Source organism: Lingula anatina, chromosome 3, assembly GCF_051362555.1.
Source record: "Lingula anatina isolate TDL-2025a chromosome 3, LinAna3.0, whole genome shotgun sequence".
Classification (NCBI taxonomy): domain Eukaryota; kingdom Metazoa; phylum Brachiopoda; class Lingulata; order Lingulida; family Lingulidae; genus Lingula; species Lingula anatina.
This window is the reverse complement of record NC_141769.1, coordinates 31,810,424-31,827,234: the sequence shown is the minus strand read 5'-3', so window position 1 is coordinate 31,827,234 and position 16,811 is coordinate 31,810,424. Positions and strand designations below refer to the sequence as shown.

Below are 16,811 nucleotides of genomic sequence, written 5' to 3'. Positions count from 1 at the left end.
ATATTCAACGTGCTTTGGGGGTTCAATCACCATGTAAACCGTGTATGCATTTGGTTTTTCTCTAGTTTTCTATTAAATAACGAGTTATATAGATTTTCCAGAATATTATAGTTTCAGTAAAGGATGAGACCCCAGCACACCCAATTTCACGGAGAAGTACGACATATTTGGCGTGAATTTGTCTTGTGTAAGATTTCTATGTGAACACCAATTACCTAGGCCTTATATTTCAATGTAGCAACGCCACTTTAGCTGCACCGCGTACCTGTAGTGCCCATTATAATTGCCTATATGAATATATTCTATCCAATGGCAAATATCAACTTTCAGGATAGACAACTCTCCGCAACTATTGTTATCATCGTTTCTTTTTGTATTCGGATACTACTTTTCGGTGCTTACCAGACGAACAAAAGTTCTTCCCATTTTCATAACAACATTGACGGCAACATCAGACATGTGCGCTAACTCCTTGAGACAAGCCCTAAGATCAGGTCATGTATTACCTCAGCTTAGCTAGAATCATACCTCTACCATAAAGTTCGGTATGTGTATTAGCCAGTTAACAGCTGATGTATTTTCATCACATCTTTCCTCGATGGTTATTTTAGGTAATGCTTTTCGAGCATCAGTACTATGTTATACCTGTGTAGCTTAATTATGCCAAATAAAGAAAAATTTTAATGTTATGCTGTTTAAAGAAAAATTGATGTTGGAGCTAGTGCACTTGTAGAATAAAGAGAGACAAGATATGATGATGTCTTTTGTTTGAAACTGGAGTTAAGAAAGGGAGCAACTAGACGACTAAATTGGATATTTTAATAAATGATGGACAACGTGGAAATCGTTTTATTGAAACGCCTACCAAACAATGATTTTAAAGTGTATAATACAGTCATAGATACCGCAGTGAATATTTTGTTACATTTAGCGATAAACCTGTAACAAAATACGGAGGTCCGGGTGAGACCAACGCACCCTTTCTTCTATTTAAGACGCAGACGTAACGATGCACTTTATCCACTGCAGAAACTACGCACTGACTCCATCACGCGCACGAACGTCTGCAAGGTAAGTTAGTACTACAGTGTATTTTGGAATTTTATCGAAAGAGTTTAAAGTAAATTAATCAATTTATTCATACAGTTGTAAATTAATAATTCTAGCTTTTACTTATTATAGTTTTATATCGGTAATTCATAAATCCTTCCAAATGGTATGTAAACGGCTTCTTTTATTGGCAGTAAATTCTCTAAGACATTTCAAGTCATATGGTCTAACATGAACATCATTTAAATGTGCATTAACGGTCAACGGCACAGCAATTTAGCTCAATATATTTTTCTACGTCTTGGTTGAAGGCTTCCGAGTTATACTTTTAAAAAAGTGCACACAATTTTTAGTAGTAACCTGTCCATTTTCCATTTCCGAAAGTTCTTGTATAGTTTAGCGGTCCATATTTGTCAATTCATTTTACTATTACGGGAATACAGTCAGCACTGTTAAGTGGTATTTGTAGTATATGTCACACGTACAGTATATTCGTCTGCTGCTATTTGTACAAGGAGCTAGTGCCCTCATTTTTAGAATTTATAGAAACAATCTCTTGGCGTTGTTGTATTGAGATCTTTCATGTCTTCACCATGGTAGCACTTTGACGCCGGTTAAACTGTTTAAACGCTATTTACCTAACCGGCTGTCTAACTGCTCTTTATACAACACAATTATAAATGTCGTTTAGATTGGTGTTTAGGTAATTTATCCACAAAGCAATTATTTGTGTGTCCGTCAAATTTATATTCCTTGATAATATGACATAGTTTGAACATTTTTTCTATCAACGTGGTAAGTTGGCCAGCCGCCTCTTTATGACCTTGACCGTTACTGTCATAGTGAATACTGCCAAGCAACCAAGGTAGTCCCTTCAAAAACGCCAAGTCAACGACTAAAATACATTTGGCACACTTAGTGCGGTTAACTGCCTTCAATTTTCATTAATTTATACTTCTTTAAGCAAAACCTATAAACAGAAATTACACTCACAAATGGTTAGAAACGATATAGAGGGACACCTTATAGACTAAAACGTCCTTCATAATACTTGACCCAAGGTCTTTTACAGAGTGCATTGAAGAAAGCTAACCACGTGTTAGGAGAAAAATAAACCGCAAACTTTTAAGCAAAGACCCATCACCAAGAACACTATTCATACAAATGGCACAATACTTTGGTACCCCCTGTAGCTTATGATAGTATATGTTTGATGTGAAAATCATCCTCGTCTTTATTTTAGAGAGACCGTAGCGAGTTATCCATATTAGAAAGAGCAAATGACGTAAGTGTTAGATCATTTTATCTAAGGGAGCTTATGTATTTAACACGTTTTCTGTTTGTAAAAAATCAAAAATATTAGCCATTCTAACTAGATACTGTTTTAAACAAAGTATTTACATTTACATTCCTTAAATGGCGACCAAAGAACATTGCTGCAAAGATTAAAGAACATACGTATCGCGATATTTTTCTTTTTATTGGCAGTAAATTCTCTAAGACTACGATTTCATGCATATGTTGCTATGACTATATGTACACAAAGGTAAGCCATATGGTAGGTAATGACATGATACACTGTTATTTATATCCTGATCGTTTGCAAAACACTTGAATTTAAAATGATGGTCACTAAAATGTGTGACATGCATATGGCGTGGATCTAGGTGCTGAATTAACTTCCCCACTTTGGTGTCCATGTCAAGGGAAATATTGAAAAGATCATAGCGATGGTTGATAGTTTAGTTTTAACACTACACTACTAACACTGCACTGAGCTACATGTGCGCTTATATATGTAACCTGTTCAGAACTTAGTGGGTAGCAGCTTTTCAACATTGCTGAGGGGGAAGGGGGATTTTGAGATAGTTGTTAGGTCATTCCACGAAACCATCAGTTACGCACAAACATTTCGCGCACTTTTTGCATAATTCTGACTCGCTCTGTTCTTTTCGCTGTTTTGCACTTAAGAACTCTCCAACCAAGAAATTAACCAACAGAAATAAAATGATATTAAACAGTTATGCAAATATTGCACAAAATGTAAGCACTTCCATAACAGAAATGCTCACCTTTTGACCCTGTTACAGTAACTACGTTCACCCTTGTACATGTGGAGCGTGAAAATATGCATTACTTTTATTGCTGCATTAATAAGCTGATTCCGGATAAGAGACGTTAAAGTGGTGTCTCCGAAATACCACTTGTCTCACTTCTTGGGTATAGGTATTAAACAACAGAACGAAAACACTTATAAGAAACCTGGTCATTTTAAACACTTTCTATAGTAAAGTCCATGTTTGAAAGCTAAGGGTATCTTATGTAACAGAAAGATATGGTGGCAATTCGGCTTTGTTACTGTTACTGTTTTATTGATATTTGGTAGATGTTTTCGTAATGCTTGTTTTGACTGATTTTAAGGTTATATCAACAAATCTGATACGCAATTTTAAAAGTGTTTATATACATATTACACGTCTTCTAAGCAGTCATTTACTCAGACGTACAAGAACGTGCTTAATGGAAAGAAACTGTACATATACATGTGGGCCTAATCGTGACTAAAAGCGTTATGGCTTTCCGTCAGTCGGTCCAAACACAGAATTATTTTTAATCGCAATAATAAGGAGAAATGTATAAAATTAATGTTCCAGAGAAACCTTCAAGAGCACTTTCAAGAGGTTCACACGTTGTTATTATTTCATCATTTTCAATCATACGGGGTTCCTGTTCATGTTCCTTTCTGGAAGATTCAACAAGCTTTTCTCTTTAGACAGTAAATGAATACTGCCCCTCTGACATCATCAGCTGCCCACATTTCACCCATAATTTCGGCTATTTTTGCTTGTTTTCCTCAAAGTATATTCATCCAAGAACATTTGGCGTTTTTTAGTTAAAATATTCACATAACACCTGGCCACAAGTCATTAGGAAGCTGCACTAATGGGTTTGTTTTCAGCCATAGTATACACTGCCCATGACCTTAACCGCACCATCCAGTATTTACTTATTTGACTCTTCCAGCATCGTTGTCTCTACGCAGGCTTAGGTGACAAAAGACAATGCATTACGACGATCTTCTTGTGATACTTGGAGAGTTTGGGTCCTACCAGAAACGCCAGTACCTTTTAATTTGCCTGGTTACGATATCGACTACCCTGCAGACGTTAAGCATCGTTTTCTACGGCGCCGTACCGGAACATCACTGCAAGGTACCAGACGCTTACGTTGACTACCTGAACCTGAACTATGGCAATGTGACACAGGACGAATTGTTAAACCTTACAATACCGTGGATACAAGACGATGATGGGACACTTCACCGAAGTAGTTGCAACATATATGACTACGAGAAGTGGACTGAAAATCTAGAAGTCGGAAGTGGTGCTCACTTTGTTAATAATGCTACTAAGGATGAAAGTAATGTAACTCTAGGATTGGTGAAGGGAAATACGAGTGAAGTAGCCTGTCCCGAAGGACGAGTTTACAGCCAAGAGGTATTCACAGCAACCATTGTGTCGGATGTAAGTATAAGAGGAAAAAAGAAAATGGCCATGACGGTGTCACCGTCAAAACGCGGTCCTCGTTGTGCAATATTCAGTGTTATGATTAGCATTTTAAAGCTCTTGCAATTAAACGGTACTGCATCAACACAAACTTTTATTAATTTTTTATTATTACATAAAATATGAATTGGATGTTATAACATTAAATGAATTTTTATTCTGAGATTTCCAAAGGACGTTTAAGTATTGCTGTTTTTACTACTGGAGTGGTGTTTTCTTAAGTGACTACAGTATAGTATGTTTTTCTTTTCAGTTTGACTTAACATGTGAGAATAAAGTGTTTCTAAGCACGTGCAAGTCGATATTCTTCGTGGGAAAACTTGCCGGTGCCATTCTCTCTGGGATCATATCTGACAGGTAAGCGCTAATGGTGCTCTTTAGTTCGGTAAAATTTGGTCACAGAGTCCTGGACACAGTTTAGTTTGGTACGTACAGTGTTTAAAACAATTGGTTATCTGCAATACATATCATGTTCTCTGAGAGGTCAATCACAGCATGTTATTATGGTGTGCGTCGTGCAAGAATTACCTTAAAGAAACTAGTATCCAATAGGGGTTCATTTAATCATATATTTCCAGGTTTGGGAGGAGGCCTACTTTCCTGTTCTCTGTCTGTCTTCAAACCTTGTCCGGGACCTTGGTTATGTTGTCCCCGAACATCTTCGTATACACGGTCATTTATGGCATTCAAGGGATCTTTGAGGGATCTGTATTTTTGACATCTTACACAATAGGTGCGTAACGTAGGAAATATGATATTTGAAGATCATCTTAGTAGTAACGAATTAGTTCACTATTCAGAATGGTAATGATTCAGTATTGCGTTTACTCAATATCACCAACATTTATCTAAATGTTTTACAAGTTAATAGTATTAAAATCAAAGCTCAGAACAACCATACTACATGAACATTTTATTTTGACTAAGATCATACCGAAATAATGTTTAAACAATGATATGCAGGGACGCTTCAGACCTCCAAACTGTCTCATTCATCTTTTGTTTTGATTCTTTAGGAATGGAATTTGTTGGCAAAAGTAAAAGAAAACTAGCAGGATTTGGCAATATGGCAACTTTTAGCATGGGATACTGCGTACTCTCCCTGTACGCATATTTTGTTCGGGATTGGCGAAACCTTGCCCTGACGGTTAGCCTCCCTGGTTTACTGTACTGTCTATATTACTTGTAAGTGCCATAATGATTTTAATTTGAGTCAATCGATTTTTTTTCTTTGGCAGGTCTGCAAAATTGAATCAATTCATTTTGGTTTTGTTAACTGTTCTTACGATATAAAAAGATTAGATATAATGCAATTTCAAATAAACTTAGTCTCCATTTTTGTCTATCGAGAATAAAGTTACTTATCTTTCATCTTATTGATTTATTAGCTTTTGTTTTCTTCTTCTTCTTCTTCTTCTTCTTCTTCTTCTTCTTCTTATTAGTATTATTATTATTGAGTGAAGTGTTGATCGTATCTTCTGTATGTTTTTATTTTTCATTACTTTGCACCATTTAGTCTTTTCCCGGAATCGGTTCGCTGGCTCTTGGCGCATGGTAGAAACCAAGAAGCAGAAGTTATCATCAACAAAGTGGCCAAAGTGAACAAAGTAGAACTTGAGCAGGGAATCTTGGAGAAATTATTTGAGGAAAAGTCGGAAATGCAGACCACACTTCACACGCCAATAGACATGTTTCGGACTTGGGATAGGGCAAAGATCACGTTGAACATCAGCTTTAATTGGTAAGATTGGGCAGTTTACAGTAACACGTGGAAACTTTTGTCAGGAGTACTTTACGTATACATTAATATTGTTATTATTTATAAAGAGGACTTTGTATGGTTTTATTTAACTTTCTAAAATTTAGAGCCGAGCCAATAATACGAATTTAGCATTTTGGTGAAAATCAAGATCTTCATCAGTATTTTTCCACAACTGGTGAAACTTCCTCTTCTTTTAGGGTTGTCAATTCAATAGTGTACTACGGCATTGCCTTAAACACCCAAGGCCTAGGCGGGAATATCTATCTCAATTTTGCCCTACTAGGACTCGCTGAACTTCCGGGTTTTGCTTTTGCTTTGTTGCTATTGGACAGAATAGGGCGCCGCAAGATGTCACTACTGTTGCTGACTATTGCTGGGTGTGGATGCATTGTGTCTGGAGTTCTACCTGCAGGTAAAGCAATATTTTTACGAGTAGCTGTGTCATAAATGACACATAGGGCCATTAGAAGACTACAGATATAAGAATAAGCTTTTTTTCTATGAAGATTAATGAAATACGTGCATACAGGTGTATAATATCAAGGCTATTTCAGGATCAACTTTTGTCCAGATTTTTTCATAAGTCTCTTTTCAGTAATTTTCCTGTAGTCCAGCCATTAGGTCACCAACCTTTCTACACCTATGGTAGACTTATACCGCATATTGCATTTAACTGCATTGCTTTCATTGGTCCATCTATATATGTGTTCTTCAGATCTTGAATGGCTCAGTATTGCCTTTGCCTTAATCGGTAAGGTGGGTATAGGAGCAAGCTTTGCCGTCATCTACCTCATCACGGCCGAGACCTTCCCCACTGTCATGAGGTAATTGAACGCAATGACAACTACCGGGAACTGAACTGCAGTAATCATCAGAGTTAATTAAAATGGGTAGCAAAACCGGACAATACTACCCTGTAGTTAAAACTAACCAATGCGCGTATTTGACACAAGACAATTATTCAACTTACATTAATAAAACATACTTTTCAGCTTAAGTGAATCACTAGGCTACAATGTTGTGACTTTGAGACTACAAGCCTTCCCTGTTCTCACGCTGTAGCATTGTCCATTGCTTTGTCCATTAATTGTTGTCATTCAAATAGAATGCCTCTACGTCGTAGTTATCTAATAAAAAGATGTCCTTCTGCCTTTAGGTTCGTGCTAAAGAATAATCGCTTGACGCTTTTTTATTCCAGAAACCTTAGTCTCGGCTTTTCCTCGGCCATGTCACGTGTTGGGGGTATATTTGCTCCCCAAATTCTCTTACTTAACAGCGTCTGGGGTCCGTTTCCCTTTGTCATCTTCGGGGCAGCGTCCATCCTCGCCGGTTTGCTTATCATGTTGATACCAGAAACTCTGAACCGACCACTTTGCCAAACCGTGGAGGACTTTGACGATTGGATCAGCGGGAGGTAAATTGAACAGCTTTAGTTTATTGATTTGCCCATTTAATGTTTACATCCAATTTACTAGATTGTTATTTGTTTAAGTAATAGGGGTATAGGGGTATAGTTTAAGAAATAGGGTTCCAGGGCAGTTTACATGAAAAAAACAATGTATGTAAGTACAAGATTGCATTTGGTTTTTCTTTTTAATTATTTAGCACAACTCATAATGACGACACTGGAAAGAAAATTGACGGCGTTTCTATCGCAGAGAAAGAAGTATGAATGGACTATAAGATGTCAAGAGAGAAAGAGAGAGTGAGGAAGCTTTTCAAGGAACGTACACCAAAGACACCAAGATTGTGTCTATGGGGACTTTATGAACATTAATCAAGGATCTCTAACACGATTTTACTTGTATCCAAGCAAACGCGCACACGCATCCATGACTAGACAAGCAGTAATTTTTTGTTCGATCTTATATAAAATGAATTAACTGTTGGATTGTTTATATCAGCATATCCACGATCCCATTCCCTCCTGCTTAAGCGCTACAGAACTTAGTAGATACTCTGATGTGTGATTTTAATTAGTGTTTCTTCTTATTTTTAAGAAATAAAGATTTACATTATCTTGTCATGAAAATGGTGACGAAGGGTTTTTTTCATTATCACGTGGCATTTATCAACCCCATGTGACGTTCCATTAACTAACTGATTTACAGTAATGAAAAAAATGTGTGCGCCCTTTGGTTAATTCTATTCTACAGCAAGAAGAGTCAACCTGTGAACTCATTAGAGACGACAACGTACATTAGACCATTGTAGAGGGATTGGTTTGAGGCAAAATTCTCATAGTATTTGTGTCGCAGGAGATTGTTTTGGATTATTTAAATACTATTTCCTTTCAAGTTTTCAAGGGCGTCAAAAGCATAAATATCAGTAGCCCTCCCCGACAATGCTTAAACACTTTAATTAATTCTCACCAACAGGCTCCCCTTTTCCTTTGCTCCTATTTATACATATTTAAACAAATCTGCTGGAGGACAGTTATTTAAGCATGTATGCATGGTGCTGTACATGTATCTCCGAACTTGTTTTGCAACATCTCGGTTGAGTGGAAAGCTGCCAAATTCTACAGGCGTTGTTAAGAACATTACCGCATTTCTTTTACAAAACGAGAGAAATGATTGATGTTTTAGATTATTAGCTACAATACCTCCTGTGACCGGTATATCAAAACGGCTATAGCCCTAAATTAGTCTTTTAGACCCAAAATTGAAATTGAATCTAAAAAATTATGTTTTCATTACGGTCGTAAAAATTAAAAACAAACATCTTTATCGTTAAAAATGGACAGAGCAGCAATTTTCAGATACACAAGAGATACAAAATTGTGTGCAATTACATCCTCGAGGATGATGTCAGGCCCGTAGCCAGGGGGGGGGGGGGGGGGTTCGAAAGAACCGCCTCTTTTGCTGGGAAAAAGGTCCACTCTGGGTAAAATTTGTTCTAGGTACATGAAGGTTTTATGGAAAAAGGTCCACTTTTTCAGAAAAAGAACCCCCCTTTTGAAATTGCTGGCTACGGGCCTGGATGTTATAGCTAACACAATCCTCCAGAGGGCGACACAGCTTAAACATATTGTTCAAAGAAGCACACGAACAATAATAAGAGGCTGAGAAAAGGTACATCACGGGTGCCACCTCAGAACACGTGATCTGTGTTTAGTATCTTCATACGCGCAACCAGTTGCCATATGACTGGGGCTCGTTACAGAAGTACCTGGCACGCAGGCCATATTCCCGTGTTTGAACTCTATTATTTTTACAAAATATCAACTTAAAGTAATAGGCAATAGGCAAAAAGAAAAAAAGGAAAAAAGAGATTTTTATTCTACAGTATTCTACATTCTACAGTATTTTACAGTTTTATATTCATATAATCGAAGCTTTTAAAGATAGATATAAAAGTCTTTTGGTGCTTATTACGCTATAACTTTATGAAGTCCAATTTGTAAATGCCGTTGTTTATGCTTCTTGCCTTGCTTTCGAAAAAATCTGAACTCTCAGTCAAAATACAAGAATTGAAATTAAAATATCATATCGGCCCATTGTCGCCTAAGAAACAGATTTTTCAATATGCTTGCATTGCACACGCTTGACCTTTCTACGTCTTTCGATGCATTTTGCAACATTTTCATTACCTTGCCTAGTAGAGTTTTTTTTATTTCGTTGTAAAGAGAGGGGGATAACTTTTGGGCAAAATTACCGTACAGTTAAACCCTATAAATACAAAGAGAGAAATACAAAGGGAACTAGACCAAATAAAGACCGTTTTAGCACAGTCCAAGGCAACTGTCTTTTGGTCCATAAACCAATCGAAATTTATCTCTGACGACAGCACAAAGCAAAGGCAATCGAAACAGCGAGACTGCAAATACAGGCAGGCTTTTTCAATTTCACATTATCGTCCATTTTAAATTGCGCATAAACTGAACCTGCAACTGTGATATTCCTGTGCTCTACAAGGGTTTATTTTGTTGCTTCGGTCCGCGTTACGATCATTTTGATAACAATTATGATTGGACACCAGTCTGGAGCGATTCCTCTGCGCCTTCCTCGTCCTCTACACACATTCGTAGACCCTCTCCTGTGACAGAAACACCACCATTTTCCTTTGAAGCGCCACCACTATAAGTTGTCCTGAAAATTAAACGTAAACAAGAAGGCTAAATGCTCTGAAACATGTCAGATTGCATGTTTTAAAATCACAGCTAAACCTCATGTTTACTGAATAGATGCTTGATGCATGGAAGCATCATCCTGGGGTTATAGACAAAACACCCTCATGAATATCAACTATCCTGGTGGGATCGCTTTAACAGACGCTACCTTCATGCCGTCTTGTAAACGAATAAACTTCCTATGAAAGTCGAAACGTGAATACACCGTGCATATAATTTTATTGAAGCTGTTCAGTTTACCTCCCGCTGATCCTGATGTCAAAGTCATCCACGGTTTGGCAAAGTGGTCGGTTCAGAGTTTCTGGGACCAACATGATGAGCAGGCCGGCAAGGATGGAGACCGCTCCGAAAACGACGAAGGGAAGAGGACCCCAGACGCTGCTAAGTAAGAGAACTTGGGGAGCAAGAACACCACCAACACGTGCCGTTGCCGAGGAGAACCCAAGACTGAGGTTTCTGGAATGATTGCACGTAAGATACAAATAATATAGCGTCCTACTTTGCACATTTGGGCAAATCGAAAAAAAGATGCAATTTAAGTTACTGGTGAGTTCAGTTTAACACATATTTAACAGTGTTTTAAGCGTGCTTGATTTAACCATGCTAACAATAAAGTCGCTTTGATGCAATATATTCAGTGATTTTGCAGTCTTGTTCACTTTGATTTGATAAATTTATAATTCTAACTATGCCAATTTTTAATAACCCCTCTTCAATCCGTGGATGACAGGTATCACTGTGTCAACTTACCTCATTACGGTGGGGTAGATCTCAGCAGTGATCAGATAGATGACAGCAAAACTGCCTCCCACACCGATCTTACCGATTATTGCAAAGGTGATACTGAGCCATTCAAGATCTGGTGAGGAATGAGAATCAGATACCACAAACAAGATTCAGGAGAGAGACTCCAGTTCAAAAATATGGTACTGGGTACATGTACATAAAGGAATGTATATTATTATTCGACCAAAATATCTGGTTAAAATATGACAGTTAAATAATATGAGGAAGTCACTGTGGCATTTCTCACAATTCTGGAAAAATCCAAATTTCACTTCAATTTGACAATACACGATGAATTTTGGAATATCATGTAAGTTAAATTTTTTCAAACAGACTTGTCCGTATTATGGGCTTAAAGACATTGACTTTCATGAAATATCTCTTTATTTGTCGTCGTTAAATAGAATCGAAATACCAATAAGAAAATCAAACCTGAAGGGAGCACTCCTGACAAAATGCACCCGATCCCAGCAACGCTATAGAACAGCAGTGCCACCTTGCGGCGCCCTATTCTGTCCAATAGCAACAAAGCTAAAACAAAAGCAGGAAGTTCAGCGAGTCCTAGTAGGGCAAAGTTAAGATAGATATTCCCGCCTAGGCCTTGGGTGTTTAAGGCAATGCCGTAGTACACATTTGAATTGACCATCCTAAGAAAATAATGAGAAAAGGTAGATAATTGCGCTGAACGAAATTCCCCCATTAAAGGGCTTTAAATTGAATCATTCGTTCTGTTAAAAGCAAATTTCCTGTAATATTTAAGAATCAGGGCACCTTTTAAACATTATTAGATTTTGAAAATTTGGTGGATGTAGGTTATTTTTCATTTTATGCAACCGATGGATTTATAAAGTCTATGTGTATGTTGATGAGTAAAAAAATAATAACTAAATATAAGTAAATTAATATTGTTTTTTTGTTTATCTTTATGTTTGTTTGTTTGTTTTGTACTGTTTATACTCAATCTTACCCAAATGAAGGTTAAGTTAATATTTAAGAAATAACCATTATATACATGTATTTTACACGATGAACAGCCATGAGAGCCCATGATTTTTTGATATCGTCATACATGTACTTGCTGAGACTTACCAGTTAAAGCAGATGTTCAACGTGATCTTTGCCCTATCCCACGTCCGAAACATGTCTATTGGCGTGTGAAGTGTGGTCTGCATTTCCGACTTTTCCTCAAATAATTTCTCCAAGATTCCTTGCTCAAGTTCTACTTTGTTCACTTTGGCCACTTTGTTGATGATAACCTCTGCTTCTTGGTTTCTACCGTGCGATAACAGCCAGCGAACCGATTCCGGGAAAGCACTAGGGAAACATAAAAATATTTAAACAAAAATAGAAATTAGGTGTATATCCATGACATTGATGCTTGGTACATACATGTAACAGGTAAAACCAATGGGGAGGCTTTTTCTTTTTTCCCAAGAATTTAAATTTGATTTTACAATTTCCACCCACTCAAAAGTCAACAGTCAACAAACACTGTATATCGCATGGTAGCTTTGCACGGGTCTTTGGAGTCACGTTCTGTACTAATTAAAAAAAAATCGCGGGTTCTATATTGAATTGGCATCAAAATAGTGATCAAAATACAGTAGTATATCAAAAGGACCAATGAAGTCATTTCAATTAAATGATCTACGTTCTTCATGCCTTTCCTGCATCTTTTTTCATACAAACACCAATTTGAAAAGAATTATTTCTACAGAGCAACAGTATTACAGCACTTACAAATAATAAAGACAGAACAGGAACAAAGGTAAATGTATCGTCAGCGCCAGGTATTTCCAATCCCGCACAAAATATGCGTACAGGGAGAGTACGCAATATCCTATACTATACGCTGCCATGTTGCCGAACCCTGCCAGTCTTCTTTTACTTTTGCCTACAAATTCCATTCCTAGAAAAACAACATATTTTTTTTTAAAAATCCCTGTACTTAAATTTGAACCACACTAAGAAAGTACACTGTTGCTCAAAATGCCTGGTACACCTTAAAATATGCTACTTTAGCTACCAAAACATGCTAGAGACCATTCCCATAATCCTATCGTACAAGCAGGATCGATCTATCTCCGAGTGGATTCTCTCTAAATCGCGTTCAGTTAAAGCGTGCACGAAAGTTAATTACCTCCCCCCCCCTCCCAGCAGCTTCAGTGGTCATGCGGACATTTAAGCCGCCGCACAGAGTCGTGGTGAAGTTTGATTTCAAAGTGAACACTGATGTCTCCATATATTGTTATACTCGTAGTTGACAAATACTACCGTAAACGTGTAAAGCAGTTAGGTAATTGAATCTAATTTCGTATGTGGGTAGTACTAAACTGCACTTAACCTCAGTTAGGTGTCACATTTGTCATTACTGCACCGCTCTGTCAAAGCGTACCTATTGTGTAGGGCGTCAAAAATACGGGTATTTCGATCATCCATATACAAGTATATATCAATGTGTAGATGATGGTATTTGGAGACAACATAAGTAAAGTTCCGAGTAAGGCTAGTACACACACCGCTATCAAGAAAATGGGTCTCCGGCCAAACCTTTAATGAAAAATAAACAGATATCAAAAGAATAGAAACATTTTTCAACGAATTTGACACAGTTACATGTCAGATCATATTTTGATACCAACGTGAAACGAACACGAATGCTTGAAATCTTGTCTATGTCATGATCTAATCACAAAAGGTGCATTCCACCTGGCAAGGTTATCATTTAGAACTAAAGTATGATGGTAAAATAATGTGAAAAAGGAGGAAGAGGTTCTTGTTGGAACAATATCTGATGGATTGCAGATGATTAATTGTTTTTAACATTTTTCTAAACAACACTACAAAAATTGAAAAATAAATAAATAAAAGGAAAAAAGAAATTGTGTCGTTTACCTGTCAGATAGGATTCCAGAGAGAATGGCACCGGCAAGTTTTCCCACGAAAAATATCGATTTACATGTGCTTAGAATAACTTTGCTCTCACACGTCAAGTCAAACTGAAAAAAATTAAAGCTTTATAATTATATATATAAAGTAAATAAAAATTACAGCAAGCACATAAACGAAGCTAGAGGAAAAATTGCCATGCATATAAGCTTTGTGCCATAATGTGACGTAAAGTATAGAAAACCCCCAAAAAGAAAATTTATCAAAAAGCTTTAAACAAAATAAAATGCACTGTCAATCATGAATTATCTGAAAGTGACTAAAATGACATTTTTACACTGCACCATGTCTCTGAAAATGTATCTTACGTACATCCGACACAATGGTTGCCGTGAATTCCTCTTGGCTGTAAACTCGTCCTTCGGGACAGGCTACTTCACTCATATTTCCCTTCACCAATCCTACCGTTATATTTCTATCATCCCTAGTACCATTATTTACAGAGTAAGCACCACTTCCAAAAAAGTCTAGATTTTCAGTCCAGCTCTGGTAGTCATATATTTTGCAACTACTTCGGTGAAGTGTCCCATCATCGTCTTGTATCCACGGTATTGTGAGGTTTAACAATTCGTCCTGTGTCACATTGCCATAGTTCAGGTTCAGGTAGTCAACGTAAGCGTCCGGTACCTTGCAGTGATGTTCCGGTACGGCGCTATAAAATACAATACTCAGCACCACTGTAGCAACCGCCATCGCCACGGCACATATTAGGAGGTACTGGCGTTTCTGGTAGGTCCCAAACTCTCCAAGTATCACTAAAAGATCGTCGTAATGCATTGCTGTTTAGTTAACTTGTGGGTTCCTGACCCGTCGTAGATTCAATGTATCTGAAAGAATCGAATTTGTTGATGGCAATAAATGATGGATTCGTTTCCTAAAACACGTAACATGTAAGGATAAAAACTAAGACTGGTTTTCCATACCTAGATCGATCTAACGGGATCAGTCCACATCCAAGGAGTTTCTCGCTAAATTACTTTCAGCTTAGGCGGCTTAGATGTCTGACATGCCTGCTGCAGCTGCTAAACGATAGTTAATTACACCCTGTCAGTCTCAGTGGGCGTGATAGACAACTAACCCGCTTAAGTTGATTGCAATTTAGCGAGAATTCCCAAGGAGATAGCTCGATCCAAAGTTTGTACGATAGGGTCTGGGAATGGTCTCTTAGTCTCGGAACCCGTTTTGAGTTCATGGTGTCTATCGCGAACCTTGCTGCACTGCTACCTATCCACATATTTTATAATACCATAGGCTTTTTAGTATGCCCGAAACGCTGGCACGCAAAAAACAAATCATGGAAACTGCTAATACTGTCATTATTGTGTTAAACAGAGTGTGTAGGGCCTACTTTTTTTCCTTTATTTTAAACAAGAGCAATATTTTATTCAAAGCACTGACAAAAGGAATTCAACACTGCATTATCCTTTTGAGAACCACAGGTTTGGACTTATACTTTATTCTGTTAGTTGAATCGTAAGGTGTAATATAACCCAAAACGTGAATTTAATGTTGTTGATATTTTGGCTTTTTTTCTTCTTTTTTCACACTATTTAATGACCATTTGGCATTACGTCAATATGAGTACATGTTAATGACTGCAACTGACTCCAATGTAAAAAAAATATTTCTTATGATTAAAACCAAAAAATTATAACCACCCTTTATGAATGACGTACTTTGAAAAAAGCAGGGCCAAATTGATGTTCATGGCCGACGTTCAGTTGAGGGTTAGTGCCAGCATATCGGTGTAACGTGACAGAGGGCACTCTATTGTCCCCATGATATAGAGTTCGTTTCCCATGCTTTTGTACAGGTGAGCCCAGCCCAAGATTTTGACCCACTTAGGTCAAGTTAACCCTAACCATTATAACTAATTGGAGGGCGGACTCTCTGTTACACGGACCTTCAGTTTCGTTGCACTGGTACCTACACGCACTGATACAAAGACATGGAGACAATAGAGTACAAAAACTACAAAAGCAATTTTGTACTAGAAAAAAATAATTGAAATACATAAATATATCTAACATTAATAAACATCGAGTAATTCATATACAGATTTATATATATTTGCGTTTTTGAGGGATCTTACCGACAAACTTTCATGAACACGTCCACGGCGACTCCCAAAGTGACACTCCTGCGACAAAATTCTTTGACAACCAGGCGACGGGGACAAGCGGGGAGCACTGTTATCTTGTCACAACAGAGAATACCTATGAGCATGTGTACAAGTATACTGTAAGGTAATATAAAATAGTGTTTCTGCAATAATTTGGGTTAGATATAGACATGATATACAGCAGTTTTTTGCAATACATAATATAGGTCAACCCATCTTTTTGTCCTGACTGACTTACTGCATACTTACTACTACGGTTCGTAGCATAAATGGGACATGGGGTCAAAAAGTGTCTTCTCTTGCGTTTTTTTTGCTTCTGTCGTTATATTTTTATGTAAATTCATTATATTTTCACCCTCACGCGATCTCTTAACGCTATTCATCTCGAAATCTCAACACGTACCAGTATGAAATGTCCAGAGCCTGGGTCTAGTAAATATCCAC

General features: G+C 37.4%; 2 protein-coding genes across 4 annotated transcripts; one reads left to right on the top strand and one right to left on the bottom strand.

Moving 5' to 3' along the window:
* Positions 1–829: 829 nt before the first annotated feature.
* LOC106180331 (organic cation transporter protein) lies at positions 830–8,416 on the top strand. 3 transcript variants are annotated; one of them, XM_013564290.2, is made up of 11 exons: positions 830–1,071; positions 2,294–2,335; positions 4,075–4,574; positions 4,870–4,973; positions 5,195–5,349; positions 5,633–5,801; positions 6,133–6,357; positions 6,576–6,790; positions 7,094–7,202; positions 7,577–7,792; positions 7,984–8,416. In XM_013564290.2, the coding sequence occupies exons 3-11, from the start codon at positions 4,113–4,115 to the stop codon at positions 8,048–8,050; spliced, it is 1,722 nt and encodes a 573-aa protein (XP_013419744.2). In that variant the 5' UTR covers positions 830–1,071; positions 2,294–2,335; positions 4,075–4,112; the 3' UTR covers positions 8,051–8,416. The 3 variants fall into 3 exon arrangements, with proteins under 3 accessions (XP_013419744.2, XP_086865155.1, XP_086865157.1); XM_087009029.1 differs by lacking the exon at positions 2,294–2,335; XM_087009031.1 differs by lacking the exons at positions 830–1,071; positions 2,294–2,335 and adding an exon at positions 2,579–2,596.
* Positions 8,417–10,084: 1,668 nt separating this feature from the next.
* LOC106165810 (organic cation transporter protein-like) lies at positions 10,085–16,486 on the bottom strand. Its single transcript, XM_013544168.2, has 10 exons — positions 16,338–16,486; positions 14,558–15,072; positions 14,192–14,295; positions 13,692–13,846; positions 13,037–13,205; positions 12,386–12,610; positions 11,729–11,943; positions 11,261–11,369; positions 10,751–10,966; positions 10,085–10,469 (listed from the first exon to the last, which is right to left on the bottom strand). Exons 2-10 carry the CDS (start codon positions 15,020–15,022, stop codon positions 10,343–10,345), a joined length of 1,785 nt encoding a protein of 594 aa, XP_013399622.2. The 5' UTR covers positions 15,023–15,072; positions 16,338–16,486; the 3' UTR covers positions 10,085–10,342.
* Between the last annotated feature and the right edge of the window lie 325 nt (positions 16,487–16,811).

What these genes read in the sequence shown, in the direction of transcription:
- LOC106180331 (XM_087009029.1), top strand. Translation starts at nt 4,113, where the DNA reads ATGCATTACGACGATCTTCTTGTGATACTTGGAGAGTTTGGGTCCTAC. An exon ending in CAGCAACCATTGTGTCGGAT is followed by an intron (nt 4,575 to 4,869) that starts GTAAGTATAAGA and finishes TTTTCTTTTCAG; the next exon opens with TTTGACTTAACATGTGAGAA. An exon ending in CTGTACTGTCTATATTACTT is followed by an intron (nt 5,802 to 6,132) that starts GTAAGTGCCATA and finishes TGCACCATTTAG; the next exon opens with TCTTTTCCCGGAATCGGTTC.
- LOC106165810 (XM_013544168.2), bottom strand. Translation starts at nt 15,022, where the DNA reads ATGCATTACGACGATCTTTTAGTGATACTTGGAGAGTTTGGGACCTAC. An exon ending in TCTGGAATCCTATCTGACAG is followed by an intron (nt 13,847 to 14,191) that starts GTAAACGACACA and finishes TTTTCATTAAAG; the next exon opens with GTTTGGCCGGAGACCCATTT. An exon ending in GACATCAGGATCAGCGGGAG is followed by an intron (nt 10,470 to 10,750) that starts GTAAACTGAACA and finishes TTTAATTTTCAG; the next exon opens with GACAACTTATAGTGGTGGCG.